Source organism: Pseudopodoces humilis, chromosome 12 (genome assembly GCF_049639895.1).
Source record: "Pseudopodoces humilis isolate 2021_Gansu_Grassland_sample_001 chromosome 12, ASM4963989v1, whole genome shotgun sequence".
NCBI lineage: Eukaryota > Metazoa > Chordata > Aves > Passeriformes > Paridae > Pseudopodoces > Pseudopodoces humilis.
In genome coordinates, this window is record NC_142211.1 from 16,970,479 (window position 1) to 16,991,515 (window position 21,037).

General features: G+C 42.9%; 1 protein-coding gene across 5 annotated transcripts in view; it reads left to right on the plus strand.

The window, feature by feature from the left end:
- The window catches only part of LOC148183445 (nipped-B-like protein), a 207,767-nt gene that overhangs the window by 58,388 nt on the left and 128,342 nt on the right, over positions 1 to 21,037 (plus strand). For all 5 annotated transcript variants that reach the window (XM_088061503.1, XM_088061504.1, XM_088061507.1 and 2 more), the window contains one exon: positions 1,563 to 1,656. In XM_088061503.1, coding sequence (XP_087917629.1) covers positions 1,563 to 1,656 — 94 coding nt within the window. The remainder of the gene's footprint in view (positions 1 to 1,562; positions 1,657 to 21,037) is intronic.

The window sequence follows — 21,037 nt, forward strand, 5'->3', positions numbered from 1 at the left end:
TAATCATCTTGGTGGCCTCTTCTGGACTTGCTTCAGCAGGTCCATGTCCTTCTTGTGCTGGGGACTCCAGAGCTGGAGGCAGCACTACAGGTGGGGTCTCATGAGAGCAGAGGGACAGAGTTGTCTCCCTTGACCTGCTGGGTTACATTGTTTTTGGTGCAGCCCGGGACAGGGTTGGCTTTCTAACATGCTCTGAATAGAAGTTTGTATTTACATTTCAACTTTTGATAAAGTTCTGATCTAGGAAACAGTAAATGAGGACTTCTACAGTAGCTGGCAAATTTTCAGGAATGGCATGTGTGTACCTGAAAAGTCAACTATTTAGTTAGTTAGTTTAGTTAATTTAATAAAAGATGTCTTTGCCTTTGTCCTTGGCAGTCTGTGGGTAGAGGACCTTTCCTGTTCTAATAAAAAATATAGTTATAAAAGGTACTGAGCTTTTGTTCCCCCCAGTATTTTGGTGGGTTTGAGATTAATTATAATTCAAAGAGAATTCATGTTTGAAAAAATCAACTCCTTACTTTCAGTGTATTAAATAAACAAGTAACTGTTACATCAGCAAATTAAGTCATTTTGACTTGCAATAAAAAACATGTAAGTTTACATTATAATTCTTTTTATTGCATTGAATCAGAATATTAGATTTCTTTGCACATGAGGCTTTCTCACCAGGCAACAAGTCATTTTGCAAGCAGTTAGAAAAATAAGTGTAATTAATAGCACATCATGAGTTTTAGATTAATTTTGCTGTGGGAGTGGAAAAAATGTAATTGAATTGTTTTGTGAATGCCTATGTATGATGAAATTTACAAAATCTGGTTTCTTATAAATGTATATTCTTTGCCTTGTAAGCACTTTCAGTCCATAAATATCAAACTATTTTCTTTATCCTTAAGCAGTGTGAACTATGCCTTCACAAGGCATAACATGCAGTGGCTGATCTACTGTTATGCATGTGGAAATTGGCTGTTTGGCCATTGTCAGAGGGAGTGTGTAGTTGCCATCTATCTATCTCAGTTGCCACAGTGGGTGTGCTACAGATTTTGTTCAGTCCTGATGTGTTTATGTTGGATGGTATGAATACAAATTTTGGTTTGCTTAACTGTAAAAGTAAGATGGCATTCTAATAAACTTTAAGGGTAGGCTAATTTAAAAAATCCTGAATTTGTTTAAAAAAGAGAAAAATCTGCTTATTATACTCAGTTTCTTTCAGTTGGTGTTGTAGAGTTTATCTTTCTGTTTTCCAGCTCTTTACTATATGTAACAAAAAACTTCTAAATTAAATCTTAATGTCAACCCAAAGTGCTTATTTAGCTGGAAGACATACGTGGATTTTTTTTTTTTTTTTTGTGTGCATGTTCTGGTTCTAAATTGTTACAGCTGATTGTTTATTTGAATTTTGCCTATACAGTAGTCTAATAGCAGTCCAAATTACAAAGTTTTTTATTTAAATAAATATTTTTCTAATATTTTTCATTCAGTCCATTTTATCAGTATATGTACTAATTTCAGTCTTTATCAAGTGTTCATGATTTTTCTTTTTTTTATCGTGGTCATTTTAGGATGGCGATCCTTCAGTAAGGAATGCTGCATCTTTTTCCTTGAGGTCACCACAGTCAGTCTGCTCTCCATCTGGAAGTGATGGAACCCTTAAAGGTAATCTAGCAGTCATATATATCAATGTAATTTTTTTCCCAGTTTTAAAACACAGAGTTTAAAGAGGTATTTAGTTAGTTCTCCCAACTTCTGTATTCCAATAGTACTAAAGAGTATGTCATTAAGTTTTAGATACAAAATTATTTTGAGCCCTGATTCAGAAGAAATTTCTGAAGGTTCAAAAATTGACTAATCCTACTTCAAAACAAAGATCAAACTCATGAAGGACAATAATTTTAAATCCTTTCCAATATGAGGATTAAATTCTTTAAAGGAATGGTTTCAATTGCTCTACATAAGAAATTACTTAAAGGCAGCATTTACAAGTATTGAATTCTTAACCAGCTCAAAAGTGTTTTAACATGCAATGCTTGTCTTGATTGCAATCATCAAATTTTATAAACATGAAATTAAAAGTAGTTCAATGGACACAATAAATATAGCATAAATGAAGCCTGAAAACCTTAGCTGTGGAGAAGGAGTAGGGTAATCTGTCAGTCAGCGGATAAAATAATTCTTTATGATAAAATATGTAATGCATACTGCTGTTTTTAATATTCTCCCTAAGAAGGAATGACTGAGATAGATGAGATTTAGTAAGGTAGGGGTTTGGGCATATTCTTGTTAATTTAAGTTTTCAGTGCTTATGTATTTACATGGTATTAGTAAAAAGATGCAATAGTGTTTTCTTCTCTTTAATCCTGAAACAAAATTAAATCTTTATGGGTGGTCAGATTAGGTGGAGAGGGAGGAGATGGGGGAGATTCCAGTGAAGGTGAGGGTATTGGGGTTGTGCAGCCTGGATAAAACAAGTCTTTGAGGGGGGATGTGGATGATGATGATGATGACAGGGACACACAGATGGGATGGCACACAATGGACAGACAGACCTTAGAGCAGTTTCCTCATACCTATGAGATTATCAGGAAGACTTGAGTCAGGCTTTCCACTGTCTTGTGGAACAAGGATGAGAGACAATGGACATAGATTGAAATGGGAGGTTCTGACTAGATACAAGGAAAACCTTTTTCACTACCAGGACAGTTGAGCATTGGAAAAGTCCAGAGAATCTGTACATTTTCCATTCTTGGATGTTTTCAAGACCTGTCTGGATAAGCCCTGCATAACATGATGTCATGGTTTAGGAGTGATACTTCCCAATTCAGTGCCCCCACCAAGACTCTCCCAAACTATGTACCACTCTCTCACTCTCCCATTTTCCCCTCTACCTCCTGCTGTGGTGGGTTGGAGAGGAGAATTGGAGACACAAAAGGCCAAGATCATAGGTTGAGATAAGAACAATTTACTGGAAACAGCAATGAGATAGGAAAAGGAACAGTGTCAGCAACAATACTAATGACAAAGGCTACAAGAAAGGAAATGATTTGCATGGAAACCCCCCTACAATATTGGATGGCTTCCTTTGCCCCTTCCTACTCCACTGGAAGAAGCCCCTTCTTCCCAGAAGACACTCCCTTTCCCCTTGCCCCCAGCAATGATGTGAGGTAGTATAGAATAACCTCTGGGTCCTGGCTATGCCCCCTCACAGCTGTTGCAAAAATTAACCCTGTCCTGGTCAAAACCGGGACATATTGTCTTGCTCACCCTGCTTTGAGCATAAGGATCAACTAAAGGCCTCCTGAGGTTCCTTCTTAACTGAATTATCCTATGATCCTGTGACTGCTAAATGATCACTGTGGTTCGTCTTCTGCAGGCATATACTGTGGTAAACAGTGATAGAAGTGTGGCTCAAATGCAAGTGAGAAGTAATTGTATAGCATGCCAGCATCATCAGTATTTTAGGAGGTTTTGTGCTAAAGGACTTGTGAGACTTGTGTAAATGGCAGAGACTAAATGTGTTTGTTTTTCTTTAACTCTGTACACAAAATTGATGTTTGAGCTTATCAGTTTGACAACATTGTGAATCTAAGCTACTTCCACTCAAATATATGATTACCATTGTTACCTAAAACTGGGAAATAAACGCTCCAAACAGTTTTAGGTTAGGAAGCAAACATTGCTTTATTAGCAGCACTGGATGCATGGGGAATTCTCCTCAAAGCATGCCTGTCAGTAACCTAACAGACCAGGTTATATTCCTGAAACTAATTTTCATCACATTTCCCTAATGCATGCATATGTCGCTGTTGGACATGATGTAGAAGCGTGGATTCATTCACAGCACACACCAGAACGAGTTGCTAGGAAGGGCCTTTATTCCCTGAACTTTTCAGCTTTTATAGGGTCTTACGCTACAGGTTTAACATGATTGGTAAAGGGAACACCACCTCTTGTCCCATTGGTGGGACAAGAGAAAAACACACTATCTACAGTTGTACAGAACTGTTTTGAGAAAGTGAAATTGTTTACAGAGATAGACCTTGAGCAAGAGAGTTCTCAAGAGACTTTCCCTTGGGAACAGATCAGCTACTGACAGGCTGTAATTCTCTCAGGCTCAGAGAAATCAGGTCCACACATATATGCTTGTTATTTCCATGAATATATTTGTATATGAGTAGGGGTCTTTTGAGGGTCTTTGGTCGTTTGGGAGCATCGCATTCCTCAAAATTCCCTTTTATGTTCCCAGATCATCTGATGAATCTTTCCTCCTTGAGAGTATCTCAAATATGTGGCCAGGTCACAATGCACTTCCCTTAGCATTCTTTACTCCAGCACTCTCTGTTCTCAAAACTAAGACATCTGCTAGTACATATTAATCACTGCTATAAGTAAACAAGGAAGCATTAGTTGGCATAAGATTTATTAGTCACAGATGTAGGGAGTTAACACAAGGCCACAGTAATCTCTGGCGTTTGTACTAAGCACTGTATCGTACAACACTAAGCATTAACCATTAATATAGGGATCATATACTATTGTGCGAAATTTAAAAGAATTTTCCGACATCTTACCCCACTGCTGCATAGACATCTTCTTAAAGAAATATAACTTGTTCGGTAACCACTCAGCCAGGAGAATATTTGAATTATTTTTCTGGTTGAAGTTGCTGCTGTTTCAATTGGTTGTCTTGGAACTCGTTTTGAAGGTATACCTTTCATGAATATTGCTGAAAACAACTGTGCAATTCAGATTGTAACATTTCAGCATTCGAGAGGCTGAAAAAGTGGAAGAAGAGCTTTTTTATTTATCTGTATGTTAGCTTTACTTTTCTCATTGATAAAGCACACAACTGAAATACTGTTACTAATGATGCTACCATTTTGACTTCTAAATAAATTAATAAACCCTGATTGAGAGGACCAGTTCTTGACGCTGCAAGAATCTTGCCAGATGTTTACTTACTCTGATCTTGCATTTTAGAAATGTATTTAAGAGATGTGGATAATTAGTGCTAGTTAGAATATGTGATCCCTGACAGTGAGGTTTTGGCCTATAATTTGGAGTGAAAGCGATTGGTTATGATGATAAATTTTCCAGTGACAAGCAGCAATTACCTACACTGAGCTTTTTGTTGCTACTATCATTTGTCCTTGAAAGTTTGGTTAAAAAATTGCAAACTTTGATAAAGAAAGTTAGCAAAATAATTAATTGTTTTGCTTGGGAGGAAAAAAAGAATGGCACTAGACACCAGTCCAGAGAAAAAAAAATACAGGAAGGATGTTATATCTAATCTTTCTTGTATAGCCTAGAAATGTGAGACAATTACTGAAAGTATGTGTACAGACTGCATTTCTGTACTTCTGAGATGGAAGTAGCAAGGATTTCTGGAGACTTGGAGACTGTGATTGTATAGCTCTGAATTACTTCAAGACTGGTGTGTCATGATGGATGATTACCGTCTCTTTAGGAAGGATAGGAAGGGCAGGTAAGGTGGGTAGTGATTTTGGAAATCAGGACTTGACAATCAAAATTGCAGAGATATGTTTTATTGCCAGCTGGGACACATAGGGGGATATCTCCTCCAAACCATGCATACCTGGTCAAGACAGGTTCTAGGTATAAATACACATTGATCCCACAAGCCCACACCTCCCTGCTTGCCTATTCTCTGCCTTCTCTCACTTATTATAATTAGCTGCCATGCCTCCTGGTGGTCGTGGGCTAGGGTCTCTGGGATGAAGGCCGTATCTCTTCCTCTGCTTCTGGGCAAGCACAGTGGAGGTTTGGCTTTCCTTCAGATCAGCTTGTCTCACTCAACACCACCTGGCTGGTCCTGGCTGGTTTCTGGAGCTACAGGTTCATGCTTTGTTGGGTTTTCACAATACCTAGGTCTTGCTTTACTAAGTTTTCATAATATATCTTATCTTAATTGTTTTTCCTAGCAGCTAATTTCCTGTGTGGCTTGTTACAAACTGTTTCTGCTATGTGTTCTATTTCTCCTCTACCTGCTTAAACATATTATAGGCTTCTAAAATTCTTAATTTTCAAAACCATATATGTTTCTCATTTCAGTAGGGGGTGGCACTGTATGTAATGGAGGGACTGGAATGTGTGGAGCTTACAGTTGACCATGGCATGGTTGAGATCCTCTGGGTAAGAATCAAAGGGCAAACAAATAATAAGGATGTCATTGTGAAAATCTTCTATAGACCTTCTAGCCAGGGCCATGACACCAATTAATTATTCCTTGAGGAACACCTCTAAATCAACCACCCTTGTCTTTATGGGGGACTTGAACTTGCCAGTTGTTAACTGGGAATATCACACAGCTGGTACAAACAGATCCAGAAGATTGCTAAAACACCTGGATGACAACTTCATGGAACAGGTCCTAAGGGAGCCGACTTGAAAAGATGCCCTCCTTGATTTGCTGCTGGTCAGCACAGGATCTCATGAGCAAAGTGGTGATTGGCAGCCATCTTGGCCACAGTGACCATGAAGAGATTGAGTTTAAAATCTGTTGACAGGAGGAAAAGTGCCAGCAAAACCTCAACTCTGGACGTGAGGAGAGCAGACTTCAGGCTGCTCAGGAAACTAGTGAGTAAGGTCCCCTGGGAAAAAACTTCTGAAGGTGCTGGATCCATCAGTGCTGGTCACTTTTTAAACATCACATCCTAAGGGCACAGGAGCAGGAAATTGCCTAATGTTGGAAGTCAAGCAGGTGAGGCAGAAGGCCGAGTGTGGCTGAACAGTGATCTCCTCTTTGAAATAAGGCTAAAAAGGAAGGTGTGTGCCCAGTGGAAGCAAGGTCAGGTATTATGGGAAGAATACAGAGATGCTGCTCGCCACTGGAGAGAGAAAATTTGTGTGGCCAAAGCTCAACTGGAGTTGGAGCCACCAAAACTGTGGGGGACAATAAAAAGAGTTTTTAAAATACGTTAATAGAAAAAGGCAGTGAAGAAATAACATTGGCCCATTACAGGATGAGGATGGTCACCTCACATACAGGGACATGGATGAGACAGAGATGTTTAATGAATTCTTTGCCTTCATCTTTGGCTCCTCAAAGAGCTGCTGATGTCACCACAAGGCCTCTCTATGATTTTTGAATGGTCTTGGGAATCTGGAGAGGCCTTAGCTGACTGGAAGCTGGCAAATGTCACAATTTTAAAGAAGGGCTAGAAGGATGATCCTGGAAACTACAGGCCTGTCAGGCTCACTTGAGTGCCTGGTAGAATTATGGAGAGGAAGAGTAAAGTTGAGACAATGAACTTTAGGAAAGCAAACTTCCAGCTCTTTTAGGAGTCAGTCAGTAGGAATTCCTGGGAAACTGCCCTCAGGGACAAGGAAGCAGAATAGAGCCGTCAGAGGTTTAAGGAAGCCTTCCATAGAGCACAAGAGCCAGTGATCCCTAGGAGCAAGAAACTGGGCAAGGAAGGCAAGAGACAGGCATGTCTGAGTAGGGACCTGCTAGTCAAACTAAGGGGTAAGAAGGAAATGCACAGGCAATAGAAACAAGGATAGGTATCCTGGGAAGAATATAGGGATGAAGTCCAGTTGGGTAGGGATGGGGTCAGGAAGGCCAAGGGAAAGCTGGAACTGAACCTGTCAAGGGATGCAAAGAATAACAGGAAGGACTTTTACTGGTCTGTCAGCCGTCAAAGAAGGTGTTACCCCCCTGATAAACAGTGCTGGAAAACTGTTAAGAATGGACAAGGAGAAGGCTGAGGTACTGTACAATTTTTTGCCTCAGTCTTCAATGCCAACCTCTCTTCCCACATCTGTCAAATGGATGGACAGAAGGACAGGGACTGGGGGAGCAAAGTCCCTCCCACTCTAAGATCAGGCTCCTGACCACCTGAGAAACCTGAATGTACAGAAGTCCATGGGACCTGATGAGATGCATCCCAGAGTCCTGAGGGATTTGGCTGATGTAGTTGCCAAGCCACTCTCCATGATATTTGAAAAGGTATGGCACTCAGGTGAAGTCCCAGGTGACTGGAAAAAGAGAAATATTGTCCCCATCTTTAAAAAGGGTAGAAAGGAGGACCCTGGGAACCACCGCCCTGTCAGCCTCACCCCTGTGCCTGGGAAGATAATAAAACAAATCTTCTGGGAAGCTCTGCTAAGGCACATGGAGGACAGGGAGGTGATTTGGGACAGCCAGCACAGCTTCACCAAGGGCAAGTCCTGCCTGACCAACACAGTGGCCTCCTCTGATGGAGTGACTTTATCAGTGGACAAGGGAAGGGCTACAGATGTCCTTTCTGTGGACTTCTTTAAAGCTTTTTGTTGCGTTCTGGGGCAGCAGGATCATGTCCAGGGAAGCTACAGTTACAAGTGACCGACATGGGACTCCAACAAGATGGGCTTCTGCTCAGGAAACCAATTATTCAGCACAGGAACAAACTCGGCTTAGATACAGAGACAGAGAGCCCCAAACAGAGTCGGGGTGATGGGTTTTGTGGGACAGAACCAGGGTGGAGTTCAAGGTCAGGGGCCACTAGGAACACAGCAATGGAGAAACCAGCCCCAGGGGCTCAAACCAAATCAGAACTCCCTGGGCCGACACCCCACGAGGGGTCTGGGGTGGAGTTTCTTCCTGAGCTCACAGGGCACATCCCCTGAGGCAGAGGATGGAATTTCCTCTTGCCAGGCTTTAGCAATGCTTATCTGAAACTAAATCTTTGCCTCCCTGGGCGGGGGCACCTCACAACCTTTGATACGGAGTCCTGCAACATCTTTTTCTCTAAATTGGAGACAGATGGATTTGATGGGTGGACTCTTCAGGGGAGAAGGAATTGGTTCGATGGTCACATCCAGAGGGTTGTAGTCAGCTCCGAGTCTCAGTGGAAATCAGTGACCAATGGTATCCCTCAGGGATCTGTATTGGGACCAGTGCTATTTAATATCTTCATTAATGACACAAAGGGATCAAGGGCACCCTCAGCAGGTTTGCAGATGACATGAAGTTGAGTAGTGCAGGTGACACACCTGAAGGACAGGGCCATCCAGAGGGACCTGGACAAGCTCAAGAAGTGGCCCATTGGAATCTCATGAGGTTTAACAAGACCAAGTGCTGGTGCTGCACCTTGGTCAGGCAATCCCTGGGATCAGTCCAGGCTGGGGGATAAACAGATCAAGAATCACAGAATAACTAGGTTGGAAGAGACCTTTAAGATCATCGAGTCCAACCCATGCCCTAATACCTCAACTAAACCATGGCACTGAGTGCCACATCCAATCTTTTTTTAAACACATCCAGGGATGGTGACTCCACCATCTTCCCGGGCTGCGGGAGCTCAGGACCTCTGAACAACGAACCAATATGACTACGCAGATTATTGTTTACATTATACACTTATTTATAGATTCTAAAACTACTGTGCACATGATCACGCGTTACTTGATTGATGCCTCTATACTGTCCGCATGTTCAGCACGCACTTCTCAGGATACATGATTGGTTATGGTCTAGGTGTCTGACCGCTCTCTGTTATCTGGTTCTTGTGGTCTTGTTTTTCTGTTTCTCAACCTCTTCTTTCTTATTTTAAAACAAGTTATGTCTCAGCAACCTTTCCAAATTCCAGAGGGTCTGATAAGAAATTCTACAGATGGTTTGGCTGAAGCACATTATGGCCTAAGTTGTTCAGATACATTTCTACAAATGCCCTTTCATCTTCTTGCACCAGCCAAACCCTCTTTACTGTATTTTCTACTAAGTGGATCACCAGTTTTATTATGCATGGAATAATACAAAGCAATATAATAATGACTAATAGTAATAACAAAGCTCCCTTTACGACATCTTTCATCCATCCAGTTATTCCCCATCCTTTAAACCATTCATCTAAACCTGTCATTCACAGTCAATTTCTTCCTGTTATCTTGTAGTTTGAGTTTCCTGTGAATGGATGCAGAATGGTCAGAGAGGTTTATACAATACATTCCTTTAAAATCTTCACACCTGTGCTCATGTGCTAACAGCAAAAAATCTATAGCAGCTCTATTTTACAGTGTGTGGTGTCTAATACTGTCTATATCAGTGAACATTTGATTTAAAACAGCTGAAGTTATGTTTAATTGCTTGACTGTCCAGCATCCCAACTTATTAAGCGTGGCCAAAGCTTGAGCAGCAGCAACACCTGGAGTAAGGAATGATGCTATTATTCATGCTGGAGCACCCCAAAACTATACATTATTGTTACAGTCAGGTCCCAAGCCTATGATTGCTTTCTTAGCCCTCTTGCTATGTCCTGCTCTCCAAAGAGTCTGATTCAGCATCTCACGCATGCTAAGGGAAAACATGGTTTATTTTCCTAAATAACAAGGTCCACCAAATGAATTACTTGGAATTGAGGGCCTTGCCCTATCCCCACAGATTAAAAAAATACCTGGTGGAAGCTTTCTTACAGTTGCATTTGCACCAGCACTCCCAGGGTAAGTCCATTTATGGCAATATTTAGTCATGTTCTTATACCATGGAGAATTTGGTTTAAGAATGACACTATTATTTTTGGGACGTGGGACTAAAACATTGCTCATATCAGTTGAGTTTGGATTTTGAAGATAGTTAAAGAACAAGCAGTAATTTCCAGGCACTGATCCTAACAGGTCTAGTTCTTGAGGCTCTAATCCGCTTTCATTCAGTGATAAAGAATCTCATGGCTCCTCAAGGATTTCACTGAGCCATTTGCCTTTGTCCTGCCAAATAAGGCCTGCTTTAGAAGTTTTTCGACTGGCATCAGTAAAAACTGTGAAGCCTTCTACAGGTTGCCTTAATAGCCAAGGTAGTTCTTCCACCTGTTGATGCAGAGAAAAAAGCTTATGAGGAGGAAAATTAGTTCTAATGAGACCTGGAAGTGAAGAATATGCCCTGATATGAAAAACAAAATATTGATTAGTTTTGTTTTGTAAAATTGTATTGAGATATGTAAAATAACCACATAAGTTGTCATTACTAACATTCTTTGGTTATGAGGAAACATCAGAGCAAAACAGTACAGGTAATGAAAAAGAAATTGACAGCAATTAAGAATTAATCAGATAATACACACAATCAATAACACATGTGAAATTATATAATTACTAAGCACTATAGCACTAAACTATCATCCCAGAGTCTGCAACAGCTGATAAACTTCAGATCAGTAGACAACTGGAAAATCATGTCCGAATAATGATTCTCCAAGCTCAGTTTAGAAGTAGGTTCCGCTGTGTCATGGTTTAGGGTGAATTTGGGAGAAAACTTCAGAACGGAGTCCCTCTAGAAAGCAAATTCAAGTGGCCCCTCCCTCAACTGGTTCAGGAAAAGATTTCCTTAGAGAAAAGTGGAAAAAACCTGTTTATTTAACAGAAATTGAATAATGTTAAACAATGAAACTTCTTGCTGTTCAAAGAGATGGCACATCCAGAAAAGTCGTTGTTGTGGGGTGTAGCTCGGTTTGCTCAGGTTCTTATCAGTCCCTCTGGCACTGGAAAGTGCTGAGGTCCAGGCCTTGATGGACCACAGGCATGAGCTCCTGGTGTTTTTCTGGGTTTTCAGTCTAGAGCAGGTTTGAACAGATCCAAGGAAAAAGGAAAAAAACAGTCCAGGAAACTTCCTTGCCTCAGCTAGCTAAAAACCGAACAGCAAAGGAGAGCTCTGTCCGGCTGTCTGTCCATGCCGCAGACAACACAGTCCAGGAACAGGATGCGGGGGAGTGAGTGCTCTTTCTGAACACAAACTGCACACTTCTTTCTCCCTTCACTCTCAGAGCCAGTCTTAAAGGTGTAGAACTTAATATGTAACATAAACAAGGCGATTGGGGATACAAGCATCACAAAGTCACCCCATGACACGCTGTCATATTAATAAGGTCAAATTGCCAAGCCAAAACTACTTGAATGTAGTTTTGATGCAGAAAACATCTGGGTTTGTTGGTAATTTTTACCTCCAGGTAGAGCTTGGGCCTGGCCACAGGCCAAACTCTAATTGGTGGATGTCACTTAACACATTTTAAAACAAAGCTCTTAAAAATAGCAATTATGAGTTAAACCTTAGGGTTAAAGACTAATCAAACTGTCTAGTAATTGCATCCCTCTGAAGTTTCCTTCAGGATAGAGGTGCTTCAAACACAACAAACCTCTTCTTCAAAAATCTGAAAATGGTCAGACAGGACTGCGAGTCTGTATCTGGACACTGAAAGTGTGAAAGTGGAGGAAGTACAGTAAGTTGAGAGACTACGTACCTATCACAAAACCCAGGAAAAGAAGTTAATATTGCAGCTGGACTCTCTGCTGGAGTGCTTCTATAAGAATAACTGAAGGAAGCCACAGAATTAGCAGTCTGGAAGAGGCTTTTGATGAAGCTCAAATATCTTTTCTGGGAACTCCATTGAAACAATAGGCTAGAGAAGTAGTCTGGATAAAAAAGAACATGTATGCAACTATAGAACAGAAAGGAAAGGATCCTGAAGAGACGTGTCTTGTAGGTGATCACACAAAGAAATGGTAAAGCATATAAAAGCCAGCTGTAAATACTATAACAATATCTTATAAATAATTCTTATCACAAAAATCAGTGAATTTACATTAAACAATTAATATATCAGCAGCAAGTGTTTGAGGAAGTTAAAAAAACATTTTTTAAACATTCATGTAATATTAATAACAGTCACTATTTATCGGTGTTACCTATAGATAACAAAAATAACAGAGGTTATAAGCTCACTATTAGTAACCTCTAAAACTTTGAATCATTAGGGAAAAGGGAAACAGCTGATGATTTTACGACTAGGATCTGATCAAAGTTCCCCAAGTGTTCTGTCTTTGGAGAAATTTTGGATGGTTGCCACTGCTATTAGTTGTATCTTCACATGGTGATTTTACTTGGTGGGAAACACTTTTCCTGATAAAAGATTTCCATCTATGTCATATTTAAATTTGAACTGATTTACATGGTGTCTTCCCTTTTTTTTCATCTAAGACAACCATTAGGTTGTTTTATATTTTTTATGGGCTCTGAGCAATATTTGCTTATATGTCCAGGCTTCCCACATTTGAAGCATGTTTTGATGGCTTCTGTTCGCAATGCAGCAATGGCATGTGTGAGGTGATTTATGAATAAAATGAATGGCTCAAATATCCCTTGTCTTATTTCTGTATATGTGCCCTCTGGGCTTCTTGCTGGTTGGGCTTTCAGGATTGTTTTTTTCTGAATGAGCACTTGATTTAAAATTCAAAAAGTCTCTGGTATCTGGAGGAAATAAATTTGTTTTTTTTTCTTTGGATATGGTTGAGCTGCATTCTATAGATTTGTTTCTTCTGCCTGTGTTTCTGTATAGAACTTTTTATCTTCCTTTTTCCTTGCAATAATAGAAGTGGCCAAAGGTGGCGCTGCAGTGGGAGGTCGGCAGTCTCAATGGTTACAAAATGGCATCTTCAGCAGTGCGCATGCTTGGCATTGGGGGCTGCCATCTTGTTGTACGGCAACTTCCTATAGGGCGCCGCCATTTTGTTCCAAGGGAGTATGCTCAGTAATGATGTAAGAGATCTTGGCAGAGCCACCATGGCTTGAAGCCGGGACACTCGGGTTTTTGTTTGGATTTTCAGTTAAAAGGTCAGAGGGACTGCTGCTTTTTTAAGGACTGTTATTCCCGACACTGTTAAGTTCGCACACGGGGTTGAGGGAATCACTCATGGGCTCCATATCCCTGGCTATGAGTACAATTGGAGGTAGCCTTTCCCCCCCTCCTCCGGTGTAACATTACAAGCGGCCGAAGGTGGCGTGAGCTTGGCAGTGGGGGTCAAAGATAGCACCTGCTGTTGCGCAGGAGAAATTCCAGAGATAAAATTGCTAGCTATGCAGTTTGACAAGATCTCATTAATTACATGGCACGTTCAAAGGAAAGCAGCTGCAACCCCATCTTTCTCAGTAGCAAGATCAAAAAGGCAAACACCAACAGAGCCCCAAAGTTCAGAGAAGTTCTCAGTCACCCAGAGTAGTTAATCTTCGAATTGGGAATTTAATCTTATCAGAGTCTTTAATTTAGTGAAAACATCCCTTTGTTCTAACACATCTCTCCTTCTTGCTTCCTCCATCAACAATTTGGCTTTTCCTCTTTCCCTTATTTGTCAATCTATCAAAGTTCTGAGTTCAACTAAGTGTATCTTCTGCTGCCTGCATTCCTCTTCCTCAAAACAGCATGAACTTTGTGCATTTGAATAGCCACGCTCTGCATTTGTATGCCTGCCACAATCAGGCAGAAGTGAATCAGGCAGGGAAGGGGGAAGGGGGGGGGGGGGGGACTCACCCCCCTGCTGCTATTGTTAACTCATTAGGGGATACCACTGGGCATCCCGTAGGTAATCCCAGTGCCAGAGGAGTAAATGCACATCTACTTTCATTTTCTCTGGTTCTGGTACAGGCTGCAGAGCCAGTGCAGGCTTTTGGTCCACATTGTTGCTGTCTGAAACCGCCTGTTGAGCCTGTAACTCTGGCTTCAGGGGTGCAGAATGTAGGGACGGTATAATAGGTTTCTCCCCCCCCAAAGAATTCTTGTGCAAATGTCGGAAATGCAACCACAGGGTCATCTAGCTCTAAAGCAGCTGCTGCTCTTACCGCAGCTGTCCTTTCTGCTTTTAACTGCCTTAGCACCGTAAACACTGACTTCCACGCTGTACTAAGTCCCTTGGTTTCTTTTGACCCATCACTCATGGTATCCCAGAGGATCACTCCTAGTCTTTCCAACTCAAGGGTGTTGAAAACATTCTTTGGGGTGGCAAAAAATCCTCTCTCCTGACCCCATTTTAACAGTCTTTTTAAGACTTCTGGGTCATATTTAATTGCTCTTTTAGAGAGAATATGCTGGAAGATGTTTAGCGTGGCATGTTTTTCTTTTGACAAAGCCTTTCCCATTCTCTCCAGTCCTCCAGTTGCTCACTTTTTCAGGTGTACCCGCTGCAGCGTCTGCGTATTTTTTCCAGAGCCTTTCTCCTGGGAGCCTCCCTCCCTACTCTGTGTGGAGCCGTCCTCCGACTCCCCCCGCCCGGTCCAGCTGTGGCAGTCTCCAACCAGGCCTCCCACCTTTTCACTCCGCAGGACCCCCTTCAAAGGGTCTGGTGCCTGCTTCATATCACGGTGCTGTCATCATGTTGTGTTCCCTCAGATCACGTCGCTAGAATCACGTCGGGGTCACCAACATGCAGGAGCTCAGGACCTCTGAACAACGAACCAATATGATTATGCAGAAAGCTGTTTATTATTTACATTATACACTTATTTATAAATTCTAAAACTACTGTTCACACAATCACGCGTTACTTGATTGGTGCCTCTATACTGTCCACGTGTTCAGCACGCACTTCTCAGGATACATGATTGGTTATGGTCCAGATGTCTGACTGCCCTCTGTTATCTGGTTCTTGTGGTCTTGTTTTTCTGTTTCTCAGCCTTATCTTTCTTATTTTAGAACAATTTATGTCTCAGCAATCTTGACAAATTCCAGAGGGTCTGATAAGAAATTCTACAGACAGTTTGGCTGGAGCACATTATGGCCTAAGTTGTTCAGATACATTGCTACACCAGGCAGACAATTCCAATACTTTAATCACTCTTTCCATGAAAAACGTTTTCCTAATATCCAACCTATATTTCCCTTGGTGCAGCTTAAGACTGTCCTCTCATTCTGTCAGTTGCTGCTTGGAAAAAGAGACCAACCCCCACTTGACTACAACCACCTTTCTGGAAGTTGTAGAGAGTGAAGAGCAGCTCTGGGGATACATACTTGAGAGTGCTGGTTGGTGAGAGGCTGGACATGCCCAGTCTGTGTGCACTGGCACTCAGAAAACCCTCTGTGTGCTGGGCTGCACTGAAAGAGGAGTGGCCAACAGGTCAAGGGAGGTGATTCTGTCCCTCTACTCTGCTATGGTAAGACCACACCTGCAGTGCTGCCTCCAGCTCTGTGGTCCCCAGCATAGGAAGGACATGGACCTGTTGGAGCAAGTCCAGAGAAGGCCACCAAGATGATTAGAGGGCAGGAGCACCTCTGCTAATAGGAAAGGCTGAGAGAGTTGGGGCTTTTGGATGGGGCCCTGAGTAACCTGATCTAGTGGAAGGTGTCCCAAAAAGATATGATGCTGTAAAGACTAGATGTCCATGAGCAAGGCCAACAAAGGAAACTTCCACCAGCAGCACATGGTAGTTACTATAAAAGGAAATGTTGAATGATTGTAGTGGGTGACTGTTACAGATCACTGAGGCCCCCATCTGCCAGCCTGATAGAGTTGGGAGAGGTATTCTGCCTACTGGGGGCTGATATCCATGATGTTGCCAGGAGTGCCCCAACTGGTCCAGAGTACAGTCTACTACCCGCTATTCCTTTTTCACGTGAGTACAAATGATGCTGCAAGCCAAAAAGTAGGTTAGGATCAAGGAAGACTATAAAGCCCTGGTGAGGCAGGTGAAAAACATCTGTGCCCAAGTCATCTTCTCATCTGTCCTACTGGTCAGAGAAATGGGGATCACCAGAAGCAGACACATAATGCAGATCAGTCTGGCTCTGTGGCTGGTGCTATCAAGAAGGTTTTGGCTTTTATGACAGTGGGTTGTGCTTAAATGATTGCAGCCTGTTAGGGAGGGATGGGATCCACCTGTCTTAAAAGAGCAGGAGAAGCTTTTGCAGCAGGTTGGCCAATTTGGTGAGATGGGCTTTAAACCAAAGGACTCGGGGATGAGATCCAAAGTGGCAACATTCATGCTATTGCTTCCTCCTGGGGAGTAGGTCATACCATTAATTTCAGTGAATGCTGTTCCTTGACTGCCCCTTAAGGTAAGGATCAAAGGAAAAACCACACTGAGGGTGCTTATGGTTATGGTGAATCCTCTTATACCCTTTCTAGGGAACCTGCATGCCTGATTGCCTCTCTCAAGTGTCTGTATGCAAACACATGCAGCATAGGGAATAAACAGGAATAACTGGAAATCTATGTGTGGTTGCAGGGCCATGATCTCATTGCAATGACAGAGGCATGGTGGGACAGTTCACATGACTAGAATGTTGTGGACGGCTATGTACTTTTTAGAAAGGACAGGTCAGAGAAGCGAGGTGGTGGAGTTGATTTTTATGTGAGAGAGCAACTGAAATGTATTGAGTTCTACCCAGGGACAGATGAATGGGGTGAGAGTTTATGGGTAAGAATTAAGGGACAGGCTGATATAGGTGACATTGTTGTGGGTGTTTACTACAGGCCACCTGATCAGGAGGAGGAAGTTGATGAGGCTTTCTTTAGGCAACTGGAAATAGCCTCGTGGTCACAGGCCTGTTGCCGCTGGATACAAATAGATCACACGGACACAGCTCGAGGTGTGGTGAAAGGAAGAGAGAGTTTATTTTTCCTCCCAGGATTTATAGGTTTCTGACCACAGCCAGGGATTGGATGGTCAGGATAACACTTTCCCACTGCACTGGCCATGAGAGATGTCCATCACAAGACATGTAACAGAAAGAATGTGCACATATCTATGTTTACAGTTACTGTCCTGGGAAAGTCTTTAGAAAACTATGTCAGCAAGCTCAGAAGTTGAGTTTTCAGGGCGACACAGGCCCTGGTTCTTCTGGGGAACTTCAACCACCTTGATATTTGTTGGAGAGTCAACATGGCCCAGCACACACAGTCCAGGAAGTTCCTGCAGATCATTGATAATAACTTTTTGATGCAAGTGGTGGAGGAACCAACAAGGAAAGGTGTGTTGCTGGACCTTGTACTAACAAACCAGGAGGGACTGGTTGAAGACATGACTCTTGGGGCCAGCCTTGGCTGTAGCGACCATGAGATGGTGGAACTCAGGATCCTGCATGAGGGAAGCAAATCAGTTAGCAGAACTAGAACCTTAAGCTTTAGGAGAGCCAATGTCAACCTCTTCAGGGACCTGCTTAGAGGAATCCCATGACATGGGGGTCTAGAAGAGAAGGGAGTCTAAGAGAGCTGGTCAGTGTTTAAGCACTACTTCCTTCAAGCTGACGACCAATGTATCCCCATAAGCAAGAAATCGGGGAAAGGGGGCAGGAGATGTGCATGGATGAGCAGGGAGCTTCTAGCAAATCTCAAACACAAGAAAGAAATTTATGGGATGTGGAAAAAAGGACAGGCCATGTGGAAGGACTTTAGGAATGTTGTCCGGGTATGCAGGGATGTGACAAGGAAAGCCAAGGCCCACTTGGAATTGAGTCTGGCAAAGGACATCAAGGATAAAATGAAGAGCTTTTACAAGTATATCAGCAGCAAAAGGAAGATTAGGGAAAATGGGGGGGCCTCTGCTGAATCCAATGGGTATCCTGGTAACGGAAGATACAGAGAAAGCAGAATTACTGAATGCCCTCTTTGCGTCAGTCTTCACTGCTGAGGACAGCTCTCAGGAGTTGCAGACCTCAGAGTTAAGAGAGGAATGCCAGAGAAAGGAAACTTCCCCTGGTCGTAGAGGGTTGCATTAGAGATTGGCTAAACAGACTCAACACCCATAAATCCATGAGCCCATGATGCACCTATGGGCAATGAGGGAGCTGGCAGATGTTGTTACTGTTGTTACTCCGTGGTTCTCCATCATCTTTGAAAAAGTTGTGGAGAATGAGAGAGGTGCCCGATGATTGGAGGAAGGCCAATGTTACTCCCATCTTCAAAAAGGGCAAGAAGGAAGACCCAAGAAACTACCAGCCAGTCAGCCTCCCCCCCATCCCTGGAAAGGTGATGGAATCAGGTCATTCTGGAGGTCATCAACAAGCATGTAGAAGAAAAGATGGTCGTCATGAGTAATCAGCATGGGAAATCATGCTTGACCAATCTGATAGCCTTCTGTGATGGCATGGCAGGATGGGTCGATGAGGGGAGAGCAGTAGATGTTGTCTACCTCAACTTCACCAAGGCTTTTGACACCATCTCCCATAACATCCTTGTAGGTAAGTTCAGGAAATGTGGGTTGGATGAATGGATAGTGTAGTGGTTTGACCTTGGCTGGGTACCAGGTACCCATTGAGCTGTTCTATCACTCCCCAGTGGGACAGGGGCAAGGAAATAAGTTGGAGAACAACTCGTAGGTTAAGATAAGGCAGTTCACTAAAGCAAAAAAAGGAAAAGCTAAATTTTGCATGTGCATAAGCAAAGGGGAAAAGTTAATTTCTACTTTTCATCAGTCAGCAATGTTCAGACACTTCCCGGGAAGCAGGGCTTCAGCATGCGTAGTGGTTGCTCCAGAAGGCAAACATTGTAGAATAAAGAATGCTCCCCACCCCCCCCGTTCCTCTTCCCTCCCTTAGCTTTTATATCTCAGCTGATGTCACATGGTATGGAATATCCCTTTGGTTAATTTGGGTCATCTCATCTGGCCTGGTTGTGTCCCCTCCCAGGATCTTGTCCACTCCCAGCCCCTTGATGGGAGGTAATGTTGAGAGACAGCACTGATGCTGTGCCAGTGCTGCTCAGCAGCAACCAAAATACTGGTGTGTTCTCAACACCTTTCTAGCTTCCAATGCAAAGCACAGCACTGTGAGGGCTGCTAAGGGAAAATGAACTCTATCTCAGTCAGACCCAATTCAGATAGTGAGGTGGATCAAGAACTGGCTGACTGGCAGAGCTCAGAGGGTCATGATCAGTGGAGCAGAATCCAGTTGGAGGCCTGTAGTCAATGACGTTCCCCAGGGATCAATACTGGGTCCAATCTTATCCAACTTGTTTATCAGCAACCTGGACAATGGGATAGAACGTACCCTCAGCAAGGTTGCTGTTGATAGAAAACTGGGGGGAGTGGCTGATACACCTGTAGGCTGTGCTGCTATTCAGTGGGATCCTAATAGGCTGGAGAATTGGGTAGAGAGAAGCCTAATGAGGTTCAGTAAGGGCAAGTGTAGGGTCCTGCACCTGGGGAGGAATAACCCCAAGTACCAGCACAGGTTGGGGACTGATCTACCAGAGAGCAGTTCTGCAGAGAAGGACCTGGGAGTCTTGGTGGATGACAAGTTGAATGTGAGCTGGCAGTGCAACCTGGGGCCAGGAGGGCCAATGGTATCATGGGGTGCATTGGGAAGAGTGTGGCTAGCAGGTCTGGGAGGTGATCCTCCCTTTCTACTTGGTCCTAGTGAGGCCACATCTGGAGTGCTTGTGTCCAGTTCTGGGCTCCTCAGTACAAGAAAAACAAGGAGCTCCTGGAGAGGGTCCAATGGAGGCTTACAAAGATGATGAGGGATCTGGAGCATCTGATGAGGAGAGACTTCAGGAGCTCTGCCTGGTTAGTCTGGAGAAGACTGAAAGGGGATCTCATTATTGCATGTAAATATCTCAAAGGTAGACATCAAGAGGATGGTGCCAGACTCTTTTCAGTGGTGCCCAGTGACAGGATGGGGAGCAATGGCCATAAACTATCGCACTATATTGGGAACGGTGATAAGCATGACACTGACTCTCTTAGCTTCATTGTCCAAGAGAGCAAAGTTTATTATTCTTAATCTTCTTTTGTACACATGTTCGAGAAGGTCCGAGAGCTAAAACTCTCATTGGTCATTAAAGCAACATATCCACTATCATTGGTTAAGTGGAACACCACCCCTTGACTAAACAACACCTGCAGATTGTTGTCCTTTACCAAGGACTGTTTGGATTCTTTCTTATGCTTTCTCAGGCCAGAATGAGAAGCCTGTGTGACTTAGTGTGTGTCACTGTTGGACATGAAATGATTCACACGGATGCAGCTCAAGGTGTGGTGAAAGAAGAATTCTCGTTTATTTGTTCTTTCAGTATTTATAGGTTTCCAACCTGTCCTGGTTTAGGGCAAATTTGGGAGAAAACCTCCAATGGGGCCCCCCTCAGGAAGCAAACCCACGTGGCCCCTTTCTCCCACCCCCCAACCGGTTTGGGAAGAGATTTCTCTGAGAGAAGTGGAAAAAAACTGTTTATTTCACAGGCACAGCACTACCCAGCACAAAAATGAACGATATCAAATTACAAAACCTCTCGCCGCTCTGAAGAGATGACAAATTCAGAGAGTCTTTTTCCTGTGGGTGTTCGCTCT